The sequence below is a fragment of the Acanthochromis polyacanthus genome, chromosome 22 (assembly GCF_021347895.1).
Source record: "Acanthochromis polyacanthus isolate Apoly-LR-REF ecotype Palm Island chromosome 22, KAUST_Apoly_ChrSc, whole genome shotgun sequence".
NCBI classification, from domain to species: Eukaryota; Metazoa; Chordata; class Actinopteri; family Pomacentridae; genus Acanthochromis; species Acanthochromis polyacanthus.
The window spans coordinates 29,111,909-29,130,712 of NC_067134.1; the positions used below are offsets into that span (position 1 = coordinate 29,111,909).

The 18,804-nt window shown below is 41.3% G+C and overlaps 1 protein-coding gene and 1 long non-coding RNA gene across 22 annotated transcripts; one reads left to right on the forward strand and one right to left on the reverse strand.

The window, feature by feature from the left end:
* Positions 1 to 1,591: 1,591 nt before the first annotated feature.
* LOC127532163 (SLAIN motif-containing protein 1-like) lies at positions 1,592 to 18,798 on the reverse strand. 4 transcript variants are annotated; one of them, XM_051943360.1, is made up of 10 exons: positions 18,306 to 18,798; positions 15,869 to 16,005; positions 10,988 to 11,137; positions 10,341 to 10,460; positions 9,204 to 9,353; positions 6,912 to 7,274; positions 5,627 to 5,638; positions 4,241 to 4,381; positions 3,400 to 3,715; positions 1,592 to 2,569 (listed from the first exon to the last, which is right to left on the reverse strand). In XM_051943360.1, the coding sequence occupies exons 1-10, from the start codon at positions 18,674 to 18,676 to the stop codon at positions 2,494 to 2,496; spliced, it is 1,836 nt and encodes a 611-aa protein (XP_051799320.1). In that variant the 5' UTR covers positions 18,677 to 18,798; the 3' UTR covers positions 1,592 to 2,493. The 4 variants fall into 4 exon arrangements, with proteins under 4 accessions (XP_051799320.1, XP_051799318.1, XP_051799321.1 ...); XM_051943358.1 differs by having other exon boundaries at positions 3,400 to 3,727; XM_051943361.1 differs by lacking the exon at positions 10,988 to 11,137 and having other exon boundaries at positions 3,400 to 3,727.
* LOC127532175 (uncharacterized) lies at positions 11,152 to 12,382 on the forward strand. 18 transcript variants are annotated; one of them, XR_007939531.1, is made up of 7 exons: positions 11,153 to 11,271; positions 11,318 to 11,386; positions 11,433 to 11,455; positions 11,502 to 11,662; positions 11,893 to 11,938; positions 12,008 to 12,168; positions 12,261 to 12,382. It is a non-coding gene; the product is annotated as an uncharacterized LOC127532175 (long non-coding RNA). The 18 variants fall into 18 exon arrangements; XR_007939532.1 differs by having other exon boundaries at positions 11,502 to 11,616; XR_007939533.1 differs by having other exon boundaries at positions 11,433 to 11,570; positions 11,893 to 11,984; positions 12,054 to 12,168.
* Positions 18,799 to 18,804: the final 6 nt, after the last annotated feature.

Genomic DNA, 18,804 nt, shown 5'->3' on the forward strand with positions numbered 1-18,804 from the left:
GACTTAGCACAGCAATAATCTACATTAACAGCATTTCTGTTTTACTCTAGGTTCATTTTCTCACAGATCATGAGGTTCAGAGGTTAAATTCTACCTCCACCTGCTGTCACATGATTTATTTCTGGTGTTGTCTCTAGAAGTGACTTGTTCTGTTAAACTTCACCACCAGGTGGAGACTGACTCCATTTCACAGCTTTCTCCTGCTGATCCGTTTCAGTTTTCAGGACTAAAATCTGGCATTTGTTGGTGATTTTAGAGGTTAGTAGTGGTGCTGTAACGTCTGACTGTTGTACAATTTTCCATTTCTGCATAAAAAGGACCAAAAACATGATGAAAATTTAAAACAAGTGGAGAAAGAGAACCCATATGAGACAAAAATATTCCACTTGATTATTTCTTTAATGAGGAAAACGATCCTGAGTTCAGGTTCAGTCAGTGCAATGTGAAGGTGAAACGAGCTTCTGGTGTTTTCAATCAGAGTGATGACGTTCAGGTGTGAGCGGCTTCATGTTTGTATCAGAACAGTGATCTACCACCAGGCTGTAATGTTCATGGAAGTGGATCAGGGCACAAACAGGACATTTTTCAGGATCTCAGAAAACTTTAGATGCTCCTCAGGCTGGCTGGCTGGAAAAAATAAAACTAAACACCGGCGTTGTTCCCTTCAGGAGTGGTTTGACCGACAAAGATCTCTCAGAGTTGAAGTGAGTAATAGTCTGCTAGACCACAAAGAAGAAATTCACTGCTCTCCTGTTGGGTAAAGATTACAGAAGCTTGTTTGATACCAAAATAGAACAACTTCTTGGTTCACATGAGAGGGATTTTATTTGGAGAAACAAAAACAGCAGAAAGTGAAACCATTTGTAAAGCACGGTGGTGGCATCATCATGAAGAGCTTCTTAGCTGAGTTTTTATCTGCAAACCTGATGAGTTAGTAAATACACTCATTTACAGTATTTTTGTCTCATTTTGTTTAATTTGCTTCTCTTTTTCTACTTCTGATAGAGGTGTCAAACTAAAGCGGTCCGCCAGACGAGTTTTCAAAGTGTGAAAATTACAGAGAAGATATTAACTGCAGATTATAAATTTGTAAAGCTACACATTTTTCATAGTTTCCAGACAATGACAAGTTATTTTGATTACAAATCAATCCAGATAGCCATGACTAAATGTTTTGTGCCTTTTGTAGATCAACTCTGATCTGTAAATGATAAAATGAGGCGTAATGTTGCTGAAATTGAACTTAATTTCAGGATATTCATAATGTTTGAATGGACTTTGTTGGACTAAAACAGGGAGAATTTAGATACGTTATTATGCTGTGACTTTACTGGTCCGGCTCCTGAACTAAAATGAGTTTTATGTCATATCTGTGCAGAAAAGTAGAAAATTTCCAACATTCAAGCTTCAGCTTACGATTAATATCTTTAAACTCACAAAAATGATGTTTTTGTTGTGTTAAGTGGAACTGAGACGCTCCAATTAGCAGTAAAAAGACGAGGAAATGCTTTCCATCTAGTGACAGATAAACATGTAAAGGATTCAGTTTCAAGCACCAGTCTGTTCAGAATAACTCAGTGTAAGAAACGCGTTTAATTTGTCATGTTTTATTAAAATGTTTTACTCATTGAGTCCATCACAGTAACAAAAGTGTGAGATGTGCCGTGGTGACGCTCGGTTAAAAACGGTGAAAGATCACAAACAGATGGTGCTACATTAACGCCGTGTGAAATCTCCCCAACACACTCGGTTAACAACAAGGTTTGTTTTTTTGCTGCTCTGAATGCAGAAAGAAGTGCAAACATTAGTAAACAGAACGTAAAAATACCAGGAAGTCCAGAGGTTTTGTACAAAGTGCAACGAGAATTTTAAAGTGTGAAAACGCACAAAGTCTGGTGACACCACGGTGAGACGGAGCTGTAAACACATTCAGATATTTTCATTTTGGTCAAGATTTACACTGAAAATTGAATATTGCATCAATTAATAAATATCTATATATGCACACTTAATAGTTAGCTTTGTACACGAATACATACTTTATTATGTTACTTGTAAAAATGAGACCAAATGTGCCCAAACTGACAGGGACCGATTAAATTTTAGCAGCATCGTCGGCGCTTGTTGCCACAGGGAAAAACACCTGATTAGTCAAAATCGTTTTATTCAAAATAAATATCTAAAACTGATAGAAACTGGCAGCCCTCTTCAGCGGGTTAGTTAACTTTAACCAACAGCCAGCGGGTTTATTGCACAACAGCGACGGGGAACCAGCTCCCCTTGGCACAAACCGAAGCTGTCAGGAACAACTCAGAAACCCGCCTCACCGAACAAGTCCTGCATAGAGTCTGAGAGTCCAGTTCTCATGAAGACCCTCAGCGTGGTCTGTTCCGAGTATTCTATGCAGATTTAAGGTCATGTACAGTCATTGTTTTTGGTCAGGTGTGGCGAGTTACCCCAGCCAGTGGGGGAGGGGGGGCCACCGTCCAGCCGTCAGTAGCAGCCGTCTCTCCAGGTGCTGTCACGAAGGGCACTGAGGGTGGACAAGCTCTTTGGAGGCGTCAGTAAACTAGAAAGAAGAGAACAAACATCTATTACTGTTAAACTTGTGTTCAGTTGAATCCAACCACAGACTCGGCAGCCCTGCTCTGAAACTTTTTATCAAGGGGGAAAATTTAGAGATGCATATTTTTAAAATCTACCCGTTGACCTACTTTCAGCCTATTGTTTTGCACATTTAAATTTGAGGTGGTTTGAACAACAATATCTCAGGAACCATGAAAGACAAAAAAACTGAAATGTTCTCGACCTTGATCAGATCACACCGACGGCTTCGGTTTTAGTTCAGATTTCATCTCACTGTAGTTCTTCTCATTCTCTCATTACAGATTCTGAACCAATGTCATGATGGGAAATAACAGTGAAAATCTGATTTTCTTCAATAGTTTGAGTCGTTCAGACATAGAAAACAATTTCCATGTGTAAAAAAAAAAAAAAAAAGCCTCCTACCTACTGTTTGTTACCATACAGACAGTCAGACTACAGGTAGTTCATGTTGGCTGTAGTAGAGCATTGTGGGGGATTTAGCTGGTAAAGGGGCACCGTGATTAAGACTTCTGGGATGTTTAATGACCTCCAACCACAGCTCAGATAAACTGAGATCAACCAGTACAGGATTCTTGCATCCCAATGTCATGTGTAACTGAATAAATCCGGTACAGGACACATTTTTCATACATTTCCGTCCCTACAGTCTCACCTCAAACTGCATTTTACAGCAAACTGAGAACTGCAGTCGGCTAAAACATCTCTGCTGAGTTTGTTGTGTTTCTGCTTCCAAACAACATTTTTCTCATTTGATTCGGTCATAAAGCTGTTTTTATTTTTCTTCAGGTTTACCTTCGTGCTGGTTGGGCCACTTTGCTGCGGGGGGTGGAGCTTGTGGTGCCCACGAAGGAGGCGGGGCGAGGCAGGCTGCTGCGAGGTGTGATGGGCGTGGCGGTGGGCGTGGCTGAGCAGCTGACCGCTTTACTGAGCAGAGGGATGCCGCTGCCGAACCCTCCGAACCCTACGCTAGTCAGAGACTGGAGGCTGGTGGAGGTCGGCAGGGACGCTGAGCCCTTGATGGTGGGACTGACGTAGGCGGTGGCCTTCAGCGGTTGCCGTGACAACGAGGAGAAGTTCCCCACACTCTGGACCCGGTTCTGCAGCTGACCTGGAGATGGAACTGAAGGTGAGTGGAGATGAAGTTAGAGATCTGCGTTAAACACCGTAAGCAGGTTTGAACATTTTCTTGGTTTTATTTGGAGAACCACTTAAAATTCCAGAACTTTATTCTACTTGGATCAGACGATCCACCATTTATTTAGTTTTTGGGACAACTTGTCAAACCTGCATTCACTCACTTAATGTGACGAGTTGTTTCATATTTAAAGTATTTTACATGTTTAGTTATGGTTTATTATAACTTCTCGGTTAATGAGGTTCCATTTCCTTTTATCCCCTCAATTCTGAATTCATGACATGAGAAATACCAGTGAAAATGTCAGGTTGTAAAAACCAGCTAAAAGTGGGTCAACTTTTAAAAAATAATCTCAAAGTATTTGATACATGAAGCTAAAATTTCACAAATATTTGCATAAATGTTCATATTTTAAGCTAGAAAAATTTCAGGCACATAACAGATGGAACAGAAACTGAACGAATAATAATGATGATGTTAATTAGCGTGGTGTCTTACTGGAGGACTGCAGTCGAGTCAGACCGCTGGAAGAATCAAAACTCTGGCTGTTACGAAGCAAAGCAGGGGAAGCACTGGGATTGCTGGGGATGGGCACACTGGGAGCTCTGACCAGGTTGGGCATGCTCCTCCGCAACTTATCTACCAACACAAACACCACAAATAGAGGCACTTTTATGGACTTTAAAAACATTTCAATAAGAGCAGATGCACAACCAGTTCAGTCCAAATATCATTCATAACCATCAAAATGGAGATTAAAAACAGAGAATTGATCATTAGCGTCTTTAAAACCATGTTTTCTGTCATTTCCAGCCAACATAAAGCCACTGGTTGAATAGAAATCCCCTATAAATCTAAATATGGCCGTGTAAATGAATAATATCGTTCCTGTTCTTCCGTTCTCCTCTTTATTTCCACCTCCGTCCTTCAAGATGACTCGTGAAGCTGTGAAGTGTTTCCGGCCCCCTCAGTCACTTTTACTCTCTAATCCCATCAATCAGCACGGAAACACTCTGAGGACTCAGTCTGGTTGTACAACAGGCTTAGGCGGTTATTATTAAGCAGTCAGAGCATCAGCGTGGGTCAGACCGGGTCCTTTTAACACAGTGCTGCTGGAAAACGGCTCAAAATGGAGATGAGGAGGGGAAAAAAACATTAAGTAGTCGGATTAGAGTTCAGTTATACATGTTGTTTAAAGTATTATTCCTCTGAACTCCAAACTGTGGCTCATTTTTCACTGCAACATAAAGTTCTCTATGGAAACAGAAGATAGAAGTAGAAAGAACTGTGCAGAATGACAAAAAACTTTCATTTATCTGTTTTATGAAAAGATAAAAACCTGGAAGCATGTTGAACATTTTTCCAAGTGTCTTCAAATGTCACCAACACTGATCATAATCCTGATTAAACATACTGTAGATATTTAACTGTCTGTATATGGAATTAGCATCCATACTTTTCTGCATAAACACATCCTGCAGCTCAGCCAAAAAAACTCTGAATTTTTATTTCTTAACTCTTCACCACAGTCGAGTCAAAAATGGTTTTCTATCTGCACCAGACGTTGGAGAATCTTTTAGCTTTTACAGAAACTAGCTCCTTCAACCTGTCTATTTTTGTCCAAATTCTAAGAGAGATCAGTAGAACAGACAAATTTCCATGAAATATCCACATTTTTAGCTCAGGTTTGATTTATTTTCTCAGTGAATCTAAAAGTTACACATAAGTTCTTTGAAATCCAACGAACATTTCTATATTACAGTTTCTAGTTAATAAACTTTACTGATTTATTTTATTTTTTAAATGTGTCTCTCAAACCTGTCAGTGTTTTTTGGAGTTGAGAGGATTAAAGTATATTTTTGAATAAAAACGTTGTAGACTTACTCTCATATTCGGCTGGACGCCACGATGAAGTTTCCCCAAAACAATACAGACATTCACATGCACAATAAATACACAAATACCACACATACAACACGTAGAAACACAGAAATATCTCATGTTAGTCAGGTGGTTTACTGTATAGAAAACCTGTTTAAACTGCATTATGAGAGGTGCAGGATTCATTTGTGACGTTAAAAAATATATTAAATATCTTTATTTAAATAAACTGCTTTCACTTCCATGTCGTACTAATGGAAAAATTATTTGCATCAAAATCAGACTTCAAAGTTAGCTAAAGTCAGAGCATCTCCTAGAGGGAAAATTTCAATAAAACTGTGCAAAAAATTTTCCTGAAGGTATCACACAGGCTTCAGTAGAAGCTTCTAGTCTCCATCAGTTAGCAGCTCCAGCACTGAAAACAGTGAAATAAGGTGATCTAATGTGATTTAAACCCAGTTTTTTCCATGTGTGGAGCTTTTTAAACATGAGCATTTTTAACTGTGAGGAGCCAAAGTCATGCTAAATATAGGATTGTCTGAAAACTCTCAAAACCCAAAGAGATAAAATGAAAAATACCAACTGTGATTAGTTAAAAAAAAAAAAAAAAACTTTCTTACTGAAGCTCTAACTCTTGTAAATCTTCTCAACTCTAAAACTGAGCCATTCTTTACTTTTGTTAGCATTTATTCTGCAGCTCTTTGCGCACATCAATGTACAAGGATGAAAGTAAAGTCTGATCCTGTAGTAAATCCATCCCAGAATCCATACTGGTTTTAATTATTTTTAGCTTTCTGGTGAACATAAACTTGAAGTTTCTTCCAGTCTTTTGTCCTGCAGTATTGATGCTGTGAATTCTTGAAAAAAAATATTGCATTTGTTTATTCCACTTCATAAAATAAATAGTCAAACCTGGTTTCTGTCATTCTAACTGCACAGAAGGTATTCCTGAGTTCTCTCTGTCTTCATGGTGGTTGTTTCCATAGAGGGGCTTTAGAGACTTTAGATTTGTTGTAAAATTGAACCCACAGGGAGGGAAAAAAATGCTCTGAATCTGCTGCTTAGAGTTTTTCTGCCCTTTAGTTGATCTCTGTGCAAGCAAACGAACCTTCATTGTTCTATTTCTGACTCTGAACTGAGGTTTTGTCCAGCAGCTGCTACTTGTTGCCCTCTGCTCTAAACCGCAGTAGAAACCACAGATTTAAGGCCGCTCAACAGTCCGGTTTCTTTGCTCCGATACCCCTTTCCCTCGACTCCAGTAGTAAAGGAACCAGAAGTTTTTCCTCACCTGACCCTGGTCTGAAGCCCTGCAGCTCTGAGCAGAGGCTGGCCAGCGCCGAGGCCGGCGGCGGGTTTGGAGGCTGAAAGACGAACCCAGCGGAAGGGTACGGTGGAGTGGAGGGGGTGGAAGGAGGGGTGCACAGGGAGCTGGTGCTTCTTCGCCAGTCTCGGATGCTGGAGAAGGTGTGGGAGTGCGGGAGGCGGGTGAGGCGTGGGGGAGGCGGTGGCAGGAGGCCGTAGTCTTCGTCGTCCTCCTCGTCTTCCTCCTCCAGGTCGGGGCCGGCGCTGAGCTGGCTGAGCTGGAAGCTGAAGCTCTGGCTGCGGCGGCCGGCCAGGACGGACGACGTGCTGGCGTAGTCCTGCCTTAGACCTGAGGGGGGCGACACATGAGGACCAGCGCAGAAACGCACCGACACACACACACACACAGCTGTGAACAAAAGGTTACACACTGTAAAGACCACGCAGATCAATGTTGATCTGTCAGTGACTCCTGAAACACGAGTCTGGTCACATCATGAGTTCTGGTTCTTTCATAGATTTATTAAATGTCTTCTGGAAATATGACAAAATATGCTGGGTCAAAAATACACAAAGAGACTTGAATTTACAGTTTTGGAGATCTAGAAAGTTAATCAGACTTTCGTAGTGGCATAACCTCTTAACTTTTCAACTCCAGCTGCTGATTTGTCCCAACTAATTTGATCCACAGCCGGTACAGAGGGAAAGTCTGAGGAGCTCAGCAAAGATTAGAAGAAGCAAATCATTGACTTGAACAAGTCAAAAGTCACTTGGAGCCATTTCAGAGCAGCTGCAGATCCCAAACTCATCAAACGGTTGTTTGTCAGTATCATGGTCCAGTTGTGTTGCTGCCATGATCAGAGAGAAAACACAAACTATCACCTGCTGCTGAGACACAGTTGGTCAGGAGTCAACCAAGAATCAGCAGAAAGCAGGTCTGAATGAATTAGAAGCTGCTGGAACACAGCTGTCGGAGTCCACAGTGAGCTGAGAGGATCCATGAAGAAGGAAGTTCTTCTAGAAGCAGAACCTTAAAGCTCCATTGAAGTTTGTTGTTGATCACATGGACAAAGAAAAGACGTTCTGGGGTCAGATGGAACAAAAACAGAGAAGAAATAGGTTTGGAAGAGAGAAGACGAGGCCTTCAAATCTACCATCAAGCATCGAGGAGGCAGTATCATGCTCTGGGGCTGATTTAATGCCAAAGTTGGGTGAAAAGTAAACTGAATAATTAAGGAGGAGGACTGCCTCCATGTTCTTCAGGAAAACCTATACTCATCATCACATTGTTGATCTTGGACTCAGTTGGATGTGTCAACCAGATGATGAGTCCAAACAAACATCAGAAGTGGTAAAGAAATGGTTGAATCAGACTAGAATGAATGTTCTAGACTGGTCTCCCCAGATTCTGTCAGAAAAACAACCTGATCTGATTGATCAACACCAGTTCTGTCAAAGAGTCAACCAGGAGTGAGTAGCTGAGGTGAAAATTGCCAAAGGACAATTAACCAAATATTAGCATTTCTGTATGCATTTTTGACCTTTTTTTTTCTTCTTCCATATTTCCAGAAGATCTATAACAAACCTACAAAAGAACCAAATCACTTGATTGTGTTTTTTTTTTTTTTTTTTTATAGTTATTTCCAGGAGTCATTGGAAACACAAAGCTGCTGTGATACACATGATCCTTACAAGTCTATGGAAACTTTTGTTCACGAGTGTATACACAAACACACACAGACAGACACAACTATCACCTCCGGGGGTTAATGAAGCTGAAGTAGCGATGAGCTCGGAGATCTGGTGCCAAATGTTAAATTATTAGAAAGGAGGGAACAGTAGAGACAGAAAACACAACAGGTCAATTTAAAGCGATGAAACAGCTCAAATCCATCATCAGCAGAATCTAAAATTACTATTGACCGCTTTAGAAGAACAACAACGTATCATACTGAGATAGAAGTCGTAATTTTAGTTAAAATAACAGATTTAAGACCCAACTGGTTAAACCCCAGAGAGTTTTTTTAGTTTGATTCAGTGCCTTTTCCTCTCAGATATCACCGTCAGCAGCTCAAACAGACAAACAACAAACCTCCACTGTTTTATTTTCTACATAGAATGGAGTCTGTTCCAGTAGCTGCTATCAGTGGATGTTTGTTTCACTCTGAGTTAACGCTGGATTTTACACTGCAAAGGAAACCTGGTGCAGGACTTCATATTGTAGTGGAATGTGAGTTAAAACTCCAGTAAAGCTGAATCTGAGCCAATCAGGACTCACTCTCCTCCTGCAGTCGGGCCATAACCTGGACGTCCGTCAGGTCCTGCAGTTTGTATCCCAGAGCGATGGAGTCGTCCTCCAACTCCGAGGCCCCGACGTCGCCATCCAACGATGACTGTGGACTCAGAGTGGAGTGTCTCAGGCTGAGGCCTTCAAAATAAAAGCATAACACAGTTAGACTCGACCAGTTTGAGCTCCTTTTACAGGGGACAAAAATAGACAAAACGAGAGGAAGTTTTCAGCTGAACTGCAGGCAGTGTTTACACAGAGTAGAAAGGAAATAGTTAAACATCTACAATACATGGAGCCTTCCTTTTTTCCAGAGCTGAAAACGCCTGTTTGAAGCTGTGGAAAAAACCTGTTTGGACTTTCTACTGTATTAAAAAATGAGCCCACAGTGATGTAAATCAGAAGTGGTGGCATTTTGCTGACTTGCTGCAGCGTCATGGAATCAGGCTTCAGGCTGAATCCTCCACCGCTCAGCCCCGCTGGTGGCCGGTTTCACGGGTTCGAGCTCCAGGCTTCAGGGTGGAACAGTTTGGTTCCCTGCAGTGTCTGGAGCATTACTTTTTCCATCACTAATAATTCACTCAGAAGGAAGTCGCAGCTTTTTCAAAAAGGCAGCGTTTGATTCGTGCAGCTGAGAGGGAAACGGATCCTCCGACTCCCACGACTTAACATGAGAGAATCGCAGAAATAAGAGATAAAAAGCTGCTGATGACCCACTTCTCTGCTACTCATTAATATTCTGGTGACAGGAAGTTTCAGATCCAACAGTCGCTGCATCCGTCAGACTCATTTCTATGATTCTCGTGCGATATACAGGAGAACTTGTGTGTTCTCTCTAGATTACAATAAAAGATACCGTAAAATAACTGAATGGAGACAAAACCACAAAAACTAGACAGAACGGAAATGAGACCCAAAACGACACACAAGACAGAACAACTAGACAAAAGTGACAAAAGCCAAAAAAAAATGACACAAAAGGGGACAAAATGAGCCAAACAAATGAGACACAAACAAGACAGGTTTAGATTCACTGCCTCTGTCAGACTATTTTTATCTCCTTTGTGTTGGTTTGAAGCAGACAGCAGGAATCAGCTCTGGTGTAGAAGAAGAAGCAGTGAGTCTTACTTCTGCTGGCCGGGTGGGGGAGGAAGGTGGGAGTCCTCTCCTGGACAGGGGACAGATCCTTGGAGATGGGACTGAGGGTCCGATGGAGGACGGGGTGGTGGGGGGAGGACAGGGAGGGAGCTGAGGACGAAGGACCAGACATGACTCAGCAGGAAAACACTTCAACTAGCAGCATTTATTTCTACCGGGCAACATGAGAGCTGAAGTTAAAACACTAAAGACATCTAGAAAAAAAAGAACTATCATCATCTGAAGCTTTTTGATTCAAAAACAAGAATGACTATAAGAAAGCAAAGGAGACAAAACTGTCTCAAAGCAAAACAATAACCTTGTTAATATTTATAATGAAAACATTCAACATTTTAGCTTCAAACCTTCATTAATTCTACCAGATGTAAAGTTAAACTGGTACTTCTGTTTCTGGTGATTCTCATGAACTGGATCACATTTTAGAAACATTAAACTTTAATTTAAAAGCTTCAGAACCAAGTTTCGTCTTTTTGTGACGTTATGATGTTTAAGTAAAAACGTGGAATTATGTCGGTTAATTGTAAGTTAATGTTCTCATTCCTCATGTTTTTTACAGTGCAGCTCTGAAGTTCAGTGATAAATGTGTCTCCAGTAAAGGCTGAGTGTTGTACTGGTACCGTGTCTTTCAGACTGGGGGGTGGAACTGGGTTTAACTGGAGGAGAAGAAGAACTGATGGGAGGAACTCCAGAGACCCGACTGAGAGGAGGAGGAGTGGAGGAGGAAGGAAGAGCAGGACAGCTGGACAGGGAGCTCCTCCAGCGGGACACTGTCAGGACGACACACAGGTAAACAACACGCCCGTACACAGGTAAACAACACCCTTTAATACAGGTAAACAACACGCCCGTACACAGGTAAACAACACCCTTTAATACAGGTAAACAACACGCCCGTACACAGGTAAACAACACCCTTTAATACGGGTAAACAACACGCCCGTACACAGGTAAACAACACCCTTTAATACAGGTAAACAACACGCCCGTACACAGGTAAACAACACCCTTTAATACAGGTAAACAACACCCTTTAATACAGGTAAACAACACGCCTGTACACAGGTAAACAACACGCCCGTACACAGGTAAACAACACCCTTTAATACAGGTAAACAACACGCCTGTACACAGGTAAACAACACCCTTTAATACGGGTAAACAACACGCCCGTACACAGGTAAACAACACCCTTTAATACGGGTAAACAACACGCCCGTACACAGGTAAACAACACCCTTTAATACGGGTAAACAACACGCCCGTACACAGGTAAACAACACCCTTTAATACGGGTAAACAACACGCCCGTACACAGGTAAACAACACCCTTTAATACGGGTAAACAACACGCCCGTACACAGGTAAACAACACCCTTTAATACGGGTAAACAACACGCCCGTACACAGGTAAACAACACCCTTTAATACGGGTAAACAACACGCCCGTACACAGGTAAACAACACCCTTTAATACGGGTAAACAACACGCCCGTACACAGGTAAACAACACCCTTTAATACAGGTAAACAACACGCCCGTACACAGGTAAACAACACCCTTTAATACAGGTAAACAACACGCCCGTACACAGGTAAACAACACCCTTTAATACGGGTAAACAACACGCCTGTACACAGGTAAACAACACGCCCGTACACAGGTAAACAACACCCTTTAATACAGGTAAACAACACGCCCGTACACAGGTAAACAACACCCTTTAATACAGGTAAACAACACGCCCGTACACAGGTAAACAACACCCTTTAATACAGGTAAACAACACGCCCGTACACAGGTAAACAACACCCTTTAATACAGGTAAACAACACGCCTGTACACAGGTAAACAACACCCTTTAATACAGGTAAACAACACGCCTGTACACAGGTAAACAACACCCTTTAATACAGGTAAACAACACGCCCGTACACAGGTAAACAACACCCTTTAATACAGGTAAACAACACGCCCGTACACAGGTAAACAACACCCTTTAATACAGGTAAACAACACGCCCGTACACAGGTAAACAACACCCTTTAATACAGGTAAACAACACGCCTGTACACAGGTAAACAATGAGAGAACTAAGAATGCCAAGAGTGTGGAAAGCAGGAATCAAAGCTAAGTGTGGATATTCTGAAATATAAACATGCTCTGATTTATTTCACTCTTTGTTTCCTCCATAACTCCAGAGGAGTTCATTCATAGTTTGATGCCTTCAGTGAGAAACCATTAAATGAGAAGGTGTGTCCAAACGTTTGCTAGCCTATGTTGAATAATCTCGCTTTATCTAAACATTTAATTCGCTCTGGTAAATTTATGAGGTGAATAACAAATACTGTAGAATCGACATTAATGTCACGGTAAATTTCAGTGGCTGATTTTTAAAATATCGTCCAGTTTTTATCTGACTGTCCTTCATTGTTTGAGATGTTCAGTCTCCAGAATGTGTTCATTCCTCATCAGTGGAGGCCTGTTGGTTCTGAATACATCCTTTGATTTGAGCTGTTCTGCACTAAACGTCATACTGGAGCGTTTCTCGCTTCAGACGGTCGACACAAAGCCAGACTCTGGCGTTTGTCACCGCCGGCTCCATTCAGAACGACAAAGCTGCATTCAGGAGCACCGAGCTGCTCGTTCTGCACACAAACACATGAAGACTGGCGAAGATGAAGCTGCTCTTCCTCTAGAGCGTCCCTGAGAAGGATTTTCTGTCTGCCGCTGAGCTCCGACGGGGCTGCGTTCCTTTCATGTCAACCGTTTCTATGGCAACAGCTCTCCATTTCACATCAGCCGCTTCTGATGATGCAACAAGCTGCACGGCTGCTGCAACCTCAGCCCGACGCTGACCGACAACGAGGCCTTCAGAGCCGCTTCCTCTGCTCGCCGTCAACAAATCCACCAAATGTCACAAAATAGGTGGTTCACTTCTGCCCAAAGTTACGTCTTCATATGATAACCCACAATCCAAAAACATTTCAATTACAGTTGAGAATTTTACCAAGAAAAATACATTTTCTCAGTTATACTTGGAGAATATATATCGATGATACTATACTTGCTCGACGACCTCATTTCCTTAAAAATTGCAAAAGAAATACATAAAAATATGAATATTTAAAAAGAAATCTGTAAAATTTTACACCGATACACTAAACAAACAGATAATTTTCTAGAAGTAGTCAAACGACCGACTTTCAGCAGGTTTAATGTGTCAGAAATTATTGCAGATAAAAAAATAGACATTTTCACTCTTATTTCTCATCAAATCATCGATTCAGAATCCGTAGTATTCATTAAGTAGATCAAATACTCTGAGTTTCTGGGTGAGATGAAATATTAAAAACTTAAAACCATCATAAAAGGCTCCATCTTTGAGTACAAATTTAAAATAATGAGCTGCATGTGACAAAAATATAAAACATATTAGTTCTAATGTGAAAAAGTCCCCCCCCCACTGAATTTAGTTAAAACAAATCTGGGAAACTGGAGTTCACGGGGTAAACATGGAGAATTAAACAAAAAAAATAAAAATCTGCTTTACTGGATGATGGAAATATTTTCATGTAAAATGAAAAACAATGTTTGAATATTAAGTTAGAAAACTAACTGAGCTTTAATCATGTGACTGAAGCAGATCAGGGCTTTTATTTCCTTGGTGACAGGAAGTGTTGGGCTGTTCCACTTCCACGTCTGCATCCATGATTTCCTGATTCCACAAACTCCAGACGTGGAATCTATTTTTGAACACCACGAGGTTACCATGACAACAGGAAAGCAGTCAGATAGATCTACAGCTCTATCCTCCAACTCGTCGCTGATTCTCTTTAACTCACTCCTTTGTAGAATTAAGAAGCTTGTCGTCACGGCGACGTACAGGTCAGGTGACCCGGCTGTGATCTGCTTAATGCGATGAGGTGTGAACAGATTAGAGTCTGAGAGCTGGACGTCCCGCTGAGCCTCCAGAAGGAGATCCAAGCCCATCAGTTCTAGTCAATAATCAGAAAACTGTCCCTTCTCACTGCTCTGATGTTCAGTTTCTCAGGACTAAAGGTTGAACATCAACTGATGTCCAACGCTGAGGCCCAAAACACAGCAAGCACCAACAGCTCCCACTGAACTCAGCTCTACTTCTACATCCTCTCAAAACCCAACAATATACTTTCAACCTGGTTATTGGACGATTATCTAACAGTTCAGTCACACGTCTTCATCTCTGCTGCAGCAACAATCACCTCATCTTTCCTGGTCTACAGTCATGATCATCATTCAGTCAGGATCTCCTCCTTCGTTTTAAACCTTCAGGGTCAAAACCTCAGGTTTTCCTCTGATTTTATCATTTTAGTTGTGAGTTTTCCTCCAAACGCAGCAGCTTTATTCCATCAGAGGCTTCTGCTCAGATTAGTTCAAACCTTTTTAATCTTAAAATACTGGTATTTAAAATGCTATCTGTGAAACTTCAGCTCAATAGATCAAAAACTTTTTGTTAAAAAAAATGCTCGTAGACCAACTTTAAACACGTTTTTTTTTTTTAGCCATCTCAGGAACTATTGATGATAAAACCCTGCTTTTTTTCTCATCATTTTATTGATGCAGAATCTGTCATGTTACAACAAATAGTTAAAATAATGTCTGATTATGGGTGAGTTGAAATTATGAAACAAAATGAAAACTTTGTCACATTATGTCAACAAAACAGGATCCAACAGTGAAAAATATACCCATATTTAAATACGTTATACTCTGAGAACCATCTAGAAACTCCATAACTTTATTCCACTTGGAGTAATCTATCCACTGACATTTTTGTTTTTGTGATATGACTTGTCAGAGGTGTCCTTTTATAAAAGTTCAGTGAACAACAACCTTTTCCCCCCATTGTTGTAAAAAGATATTTCTTATTTATAGCTATGATAGATCTTTGGTTTTCAGGCATAAATGGTTCAAATATCTGGTTAACTTGTGCATTATCATTTTTTTTTATAGTTTGTGCTGGAAAATGGGACGTTTTCCATGACGGCTCCAGTTATTTCACATTTCAACTCATTAATAATCAGACTATTTCATTTATTTGTCTAATATTGCAGATACTGAATCAATAACATGATGAGAAATAACAGCTAAAGTTTCAAGTTTTTATCTTTAATAGTTCCAGCTGAAACAAAGATTCAGTTCACCGAAACAGACCTACTGAAAGTGGGTCAATGGGCAACTTCTAAAAATGTCTATCTTGGAAATATTTGATATATATAAAGCTGAATTTTTACAAATATCTTAATAAATATCTATGTTGTAAATCAGCCTGTTGAGCAGAAATTAGTCTGAAGATGTGCCATTTGAAATGGAATAAACCAGCTGTGTGTTTTAGTGGAGCTCTGAGCAGTTTGGAGGTATTTATCTCCAACAAACATCAACACAGTGATGCACAACAGCAGCAACGTTTGTCTACCGTCGATCTGGAGCTGAACCAGGAACCAGTCAGTCGTCCTCACCTTGTTCAAGCCGGAGGGACAGCGACCGCCTGGCGGCCTCCACCTCCAACCTGGGGCTGTCCAGAACCTGCCGGCACCACTGGAGAGGACTGAGGGAGTCACTGCTGCTGTCGCTGGACCTGGAGATCACGTACAACCTGCAGAGACAAACAGGTCTGCTGAGATAAAACCCAAAAGAATGAGCAAAAACATTCTGGCTGCAATGAGTTTAATCAGTTCAATCTCATTGTCCAGTATTGTCTTTTTAGTTGTTTGGTCTGAAAAATCAGCTTTTCCTAAATATCTTGAATATTCATTTTATAAAAACAATCGGAAAAAAAATCAGCAGTTGCAGAATTAAGTGCAGAATTATTTTGTGAAACAAACCGCAAGGTTAGACTAGAACTAACGGCTATTGTTGCTGGTGATTGATCTGTAAAATGGTGAAACTTTTTGATCCGTGCATCTCAAATGTCTTGCTTTGTCCAAAGATATCTAGTTTACGGTGACCCAAAAGGAAAGAAACCAGAAAATATTCACATTCCAGAAGCTGAGAGAATTTAGTTTTTTTTTTTCGAATTTGGATTTTTTTTTCCTGAAAAACTTACTCTAAAGGATGAATTTAATAATTGAAAATTAAAGGATTAATCAGGCAACACTAATCAGGTTTTTTCTTCTCAAAAACCTCCGATCTGACAGAAGTTCATCTTGATTCTTGGATCTGCTGGATGAGACCAAATTAGAGCTAAAAACCAGGATTCAGAGTTCTATGTTTTTTAAAAATGTGTTCTTTTCTGAGCTTTAGTGGAAAAAATACAAACTTTATCAGGGTTTAATTTGCTGGATTTGAGTGCTCAGGATTCTTGTTGCTGCTCCAGAAAAACTATAGTAATTGATAGTTTTTCTGAATCATTCCAGTTTTTTTGTCTGACAGAATCATCTGTCTTTACGAAGTCTCCACCAGATCACTTTAATTTTACTTTGTGCCATCAACTCATCTAATCCTGAGTCAGAATAAAATCTCTCTCCCAGTTTAAGAGGATGTAAAGCTTTCCGATACGAAGATGAAGCACCGCCCGGAGCGGATCAGATTATTCTGACAGCCTCGAACTCCTCCTTGGTCATGGAAGGAGCTAAATTATAGATGAAAGCCTTCGCTGACATCAGATGAGACCTGAAGGAGACCCAGCTCAGACCTCAGGTGTTATTCCTGAAGAATAGCTGCAGCATGAATCCAGATGTGCTGCAGAGAAGATTCAATCCTGATGGTTCAGAGAGGCTTTAGATTGGAATCTGATTTCAGGGAGGTGGTGAAAATATCAGGAACAGCCCTCAGTGCCAGGAAACACAGTTTAAACTCTATAAACAAATCATGAAGATAAACAACCAAATCTGAAAAATGTTGCTGTCTGACCTCTACAGAATCAGCTGATTCTCACTCTCTCTCACTCTCACTCTCACACACTCACACTCACACACACTCTTTTTTTGTTTTTTTTTAAATGGCCTTTGGTTTGATGAAGGTCCAGTTTGTAGCTAATAGACTAATAGTGGATTATTTTCTGGATCACATGTTTGTAAGAACATGAAAAACGTCAATCAAACCTGACAAACATCTTGTTCTGTCCAGAAACATTCAGTTTACTGTTTAATATTCACATTAAACAAGCTGGAGTCAGAGAATTTAGACTGTCTTTCAAAAATGACTCAGAACTGACTAGACATAGTTTACAACTGATCCATTCATCTTTGGATCTCCACAATTTATAAAATGAAATCAAAAGAAAAAGAGGATGCATTTAAAATAAAACAGGAGGTGCTAACTGGGGCTAAAAACAGTTCTTCACAGTAAAGGAATGAGTTCTACTTTTCAACTACAAGGAACCGTTATGCAAGAGGTTCTTTTAAGAGCCCTAAAAATTTACCTTAAAGAAACATCAGAACGGATTCTTGTGGCGTTGCAGTGAACAAAAATCTGTTCTTTAGGGATTCTTTAAAGTGAAATATAAATGTGGTGAGAATCTGCAGCACTTCTGGATTGTTGGTGTTGATGTTTTGGGTTCTTGGTCAGACAGAACATCATGTTAGAGATGTCTGCTTCGGATCTAGAAAACTGAAACATTTCTCAGTTTACTGGTGTTTTCCAGAGCATGTGATCCATCAGTACTGAAAGGTTGATTATTGCAGCTCAGATTTTCTGCTGCTGCTTCCTGCCTGACAACCAAAAAACTCCAATAAACATGAAGAACCTTCAGCACCGAACAGAAGCAGCTCTAAATACAGAGGTTGAACCATCAGTGTTTCCAGAACCTGAACAGAACCAGAACCAGGACCAGCTGCTGTCTCTCCGTCCTTCAGAGGATGAGCTGCTTTGTCTGTCAGGAACAAAGCTGGACCGCAGGCTGACCTGAAGCTACAAAAAGCAACACATGGTTGGAAATTAAAGCTGCACTCTCACCACGTTTCATCAGACTCGTCCGAGCAGCTCAGAGAATCCAGATCCAGCAGCTCCAGCTCGTCCAGAACCGACGGTTCCGCTGCGTCCTCCCCCGCAGCGGCCGCTCCGTCCCCGGCTCCGTGCTGGTGAAAATAGTGGAAAGGTTCCTCCGCCGGAGGACCGAAGGCCAGCAGGGCGGCCGGAGGGAGGATCAGTCCCCCGGCCGCCGCGGACTGAAGCGGGCCGCCGGCTCTGGTCCGCAGCTGCTCGTTCTGCCGCTCCAGTTTGCGCACCAGCTCCTGCAGCTTCTTCACCTCCAGCTCGGCCTTCAGGGAGTTGCTGTTGCAGTCCAGCTCCGGCACCATGGCGGGCTTCAGCACGGCCGCCTCCATCTGCAGCCGCCGGCCGCCTCCAGCTGATCAGGACTGCGGCTCTCTGTTCGGGAGGATCCGTTTCCTCCTCTGTCTGGACCGGCCCCCAGTGGGAGAATATTTAACTCCACCCCTCCAGACTTCCCCTC

What these genes read in the sequence shown, in the direction of transcription:
- LOC127532163 (XM_051943358.1), bottom strand. Translation starts at nt 18,676, where the DNA reads ATGGAGGCGGCCGTGCTGAAGCCCGCCATGGTGCCGGAGCTGGACTGC. An exon ending in CCCCCACCCGGCCAGCAGAA is followed by an intron (nt 9,354 to 10,340) that starts GTAAGACTCACT and finishes TTTATTTTGAAG; the next exon opens with GCCTCAGCCTGAGACACTCC. An exon ending in GGCCCGACTGCAGGAGGAGA is followed by an intron (nt 7,275 to 9,203) that starts GTGAGTCCTGAT and finishes CGCCCCCCTCAG; the next exon opens with GTCTAAGGCAGGACTACGCC.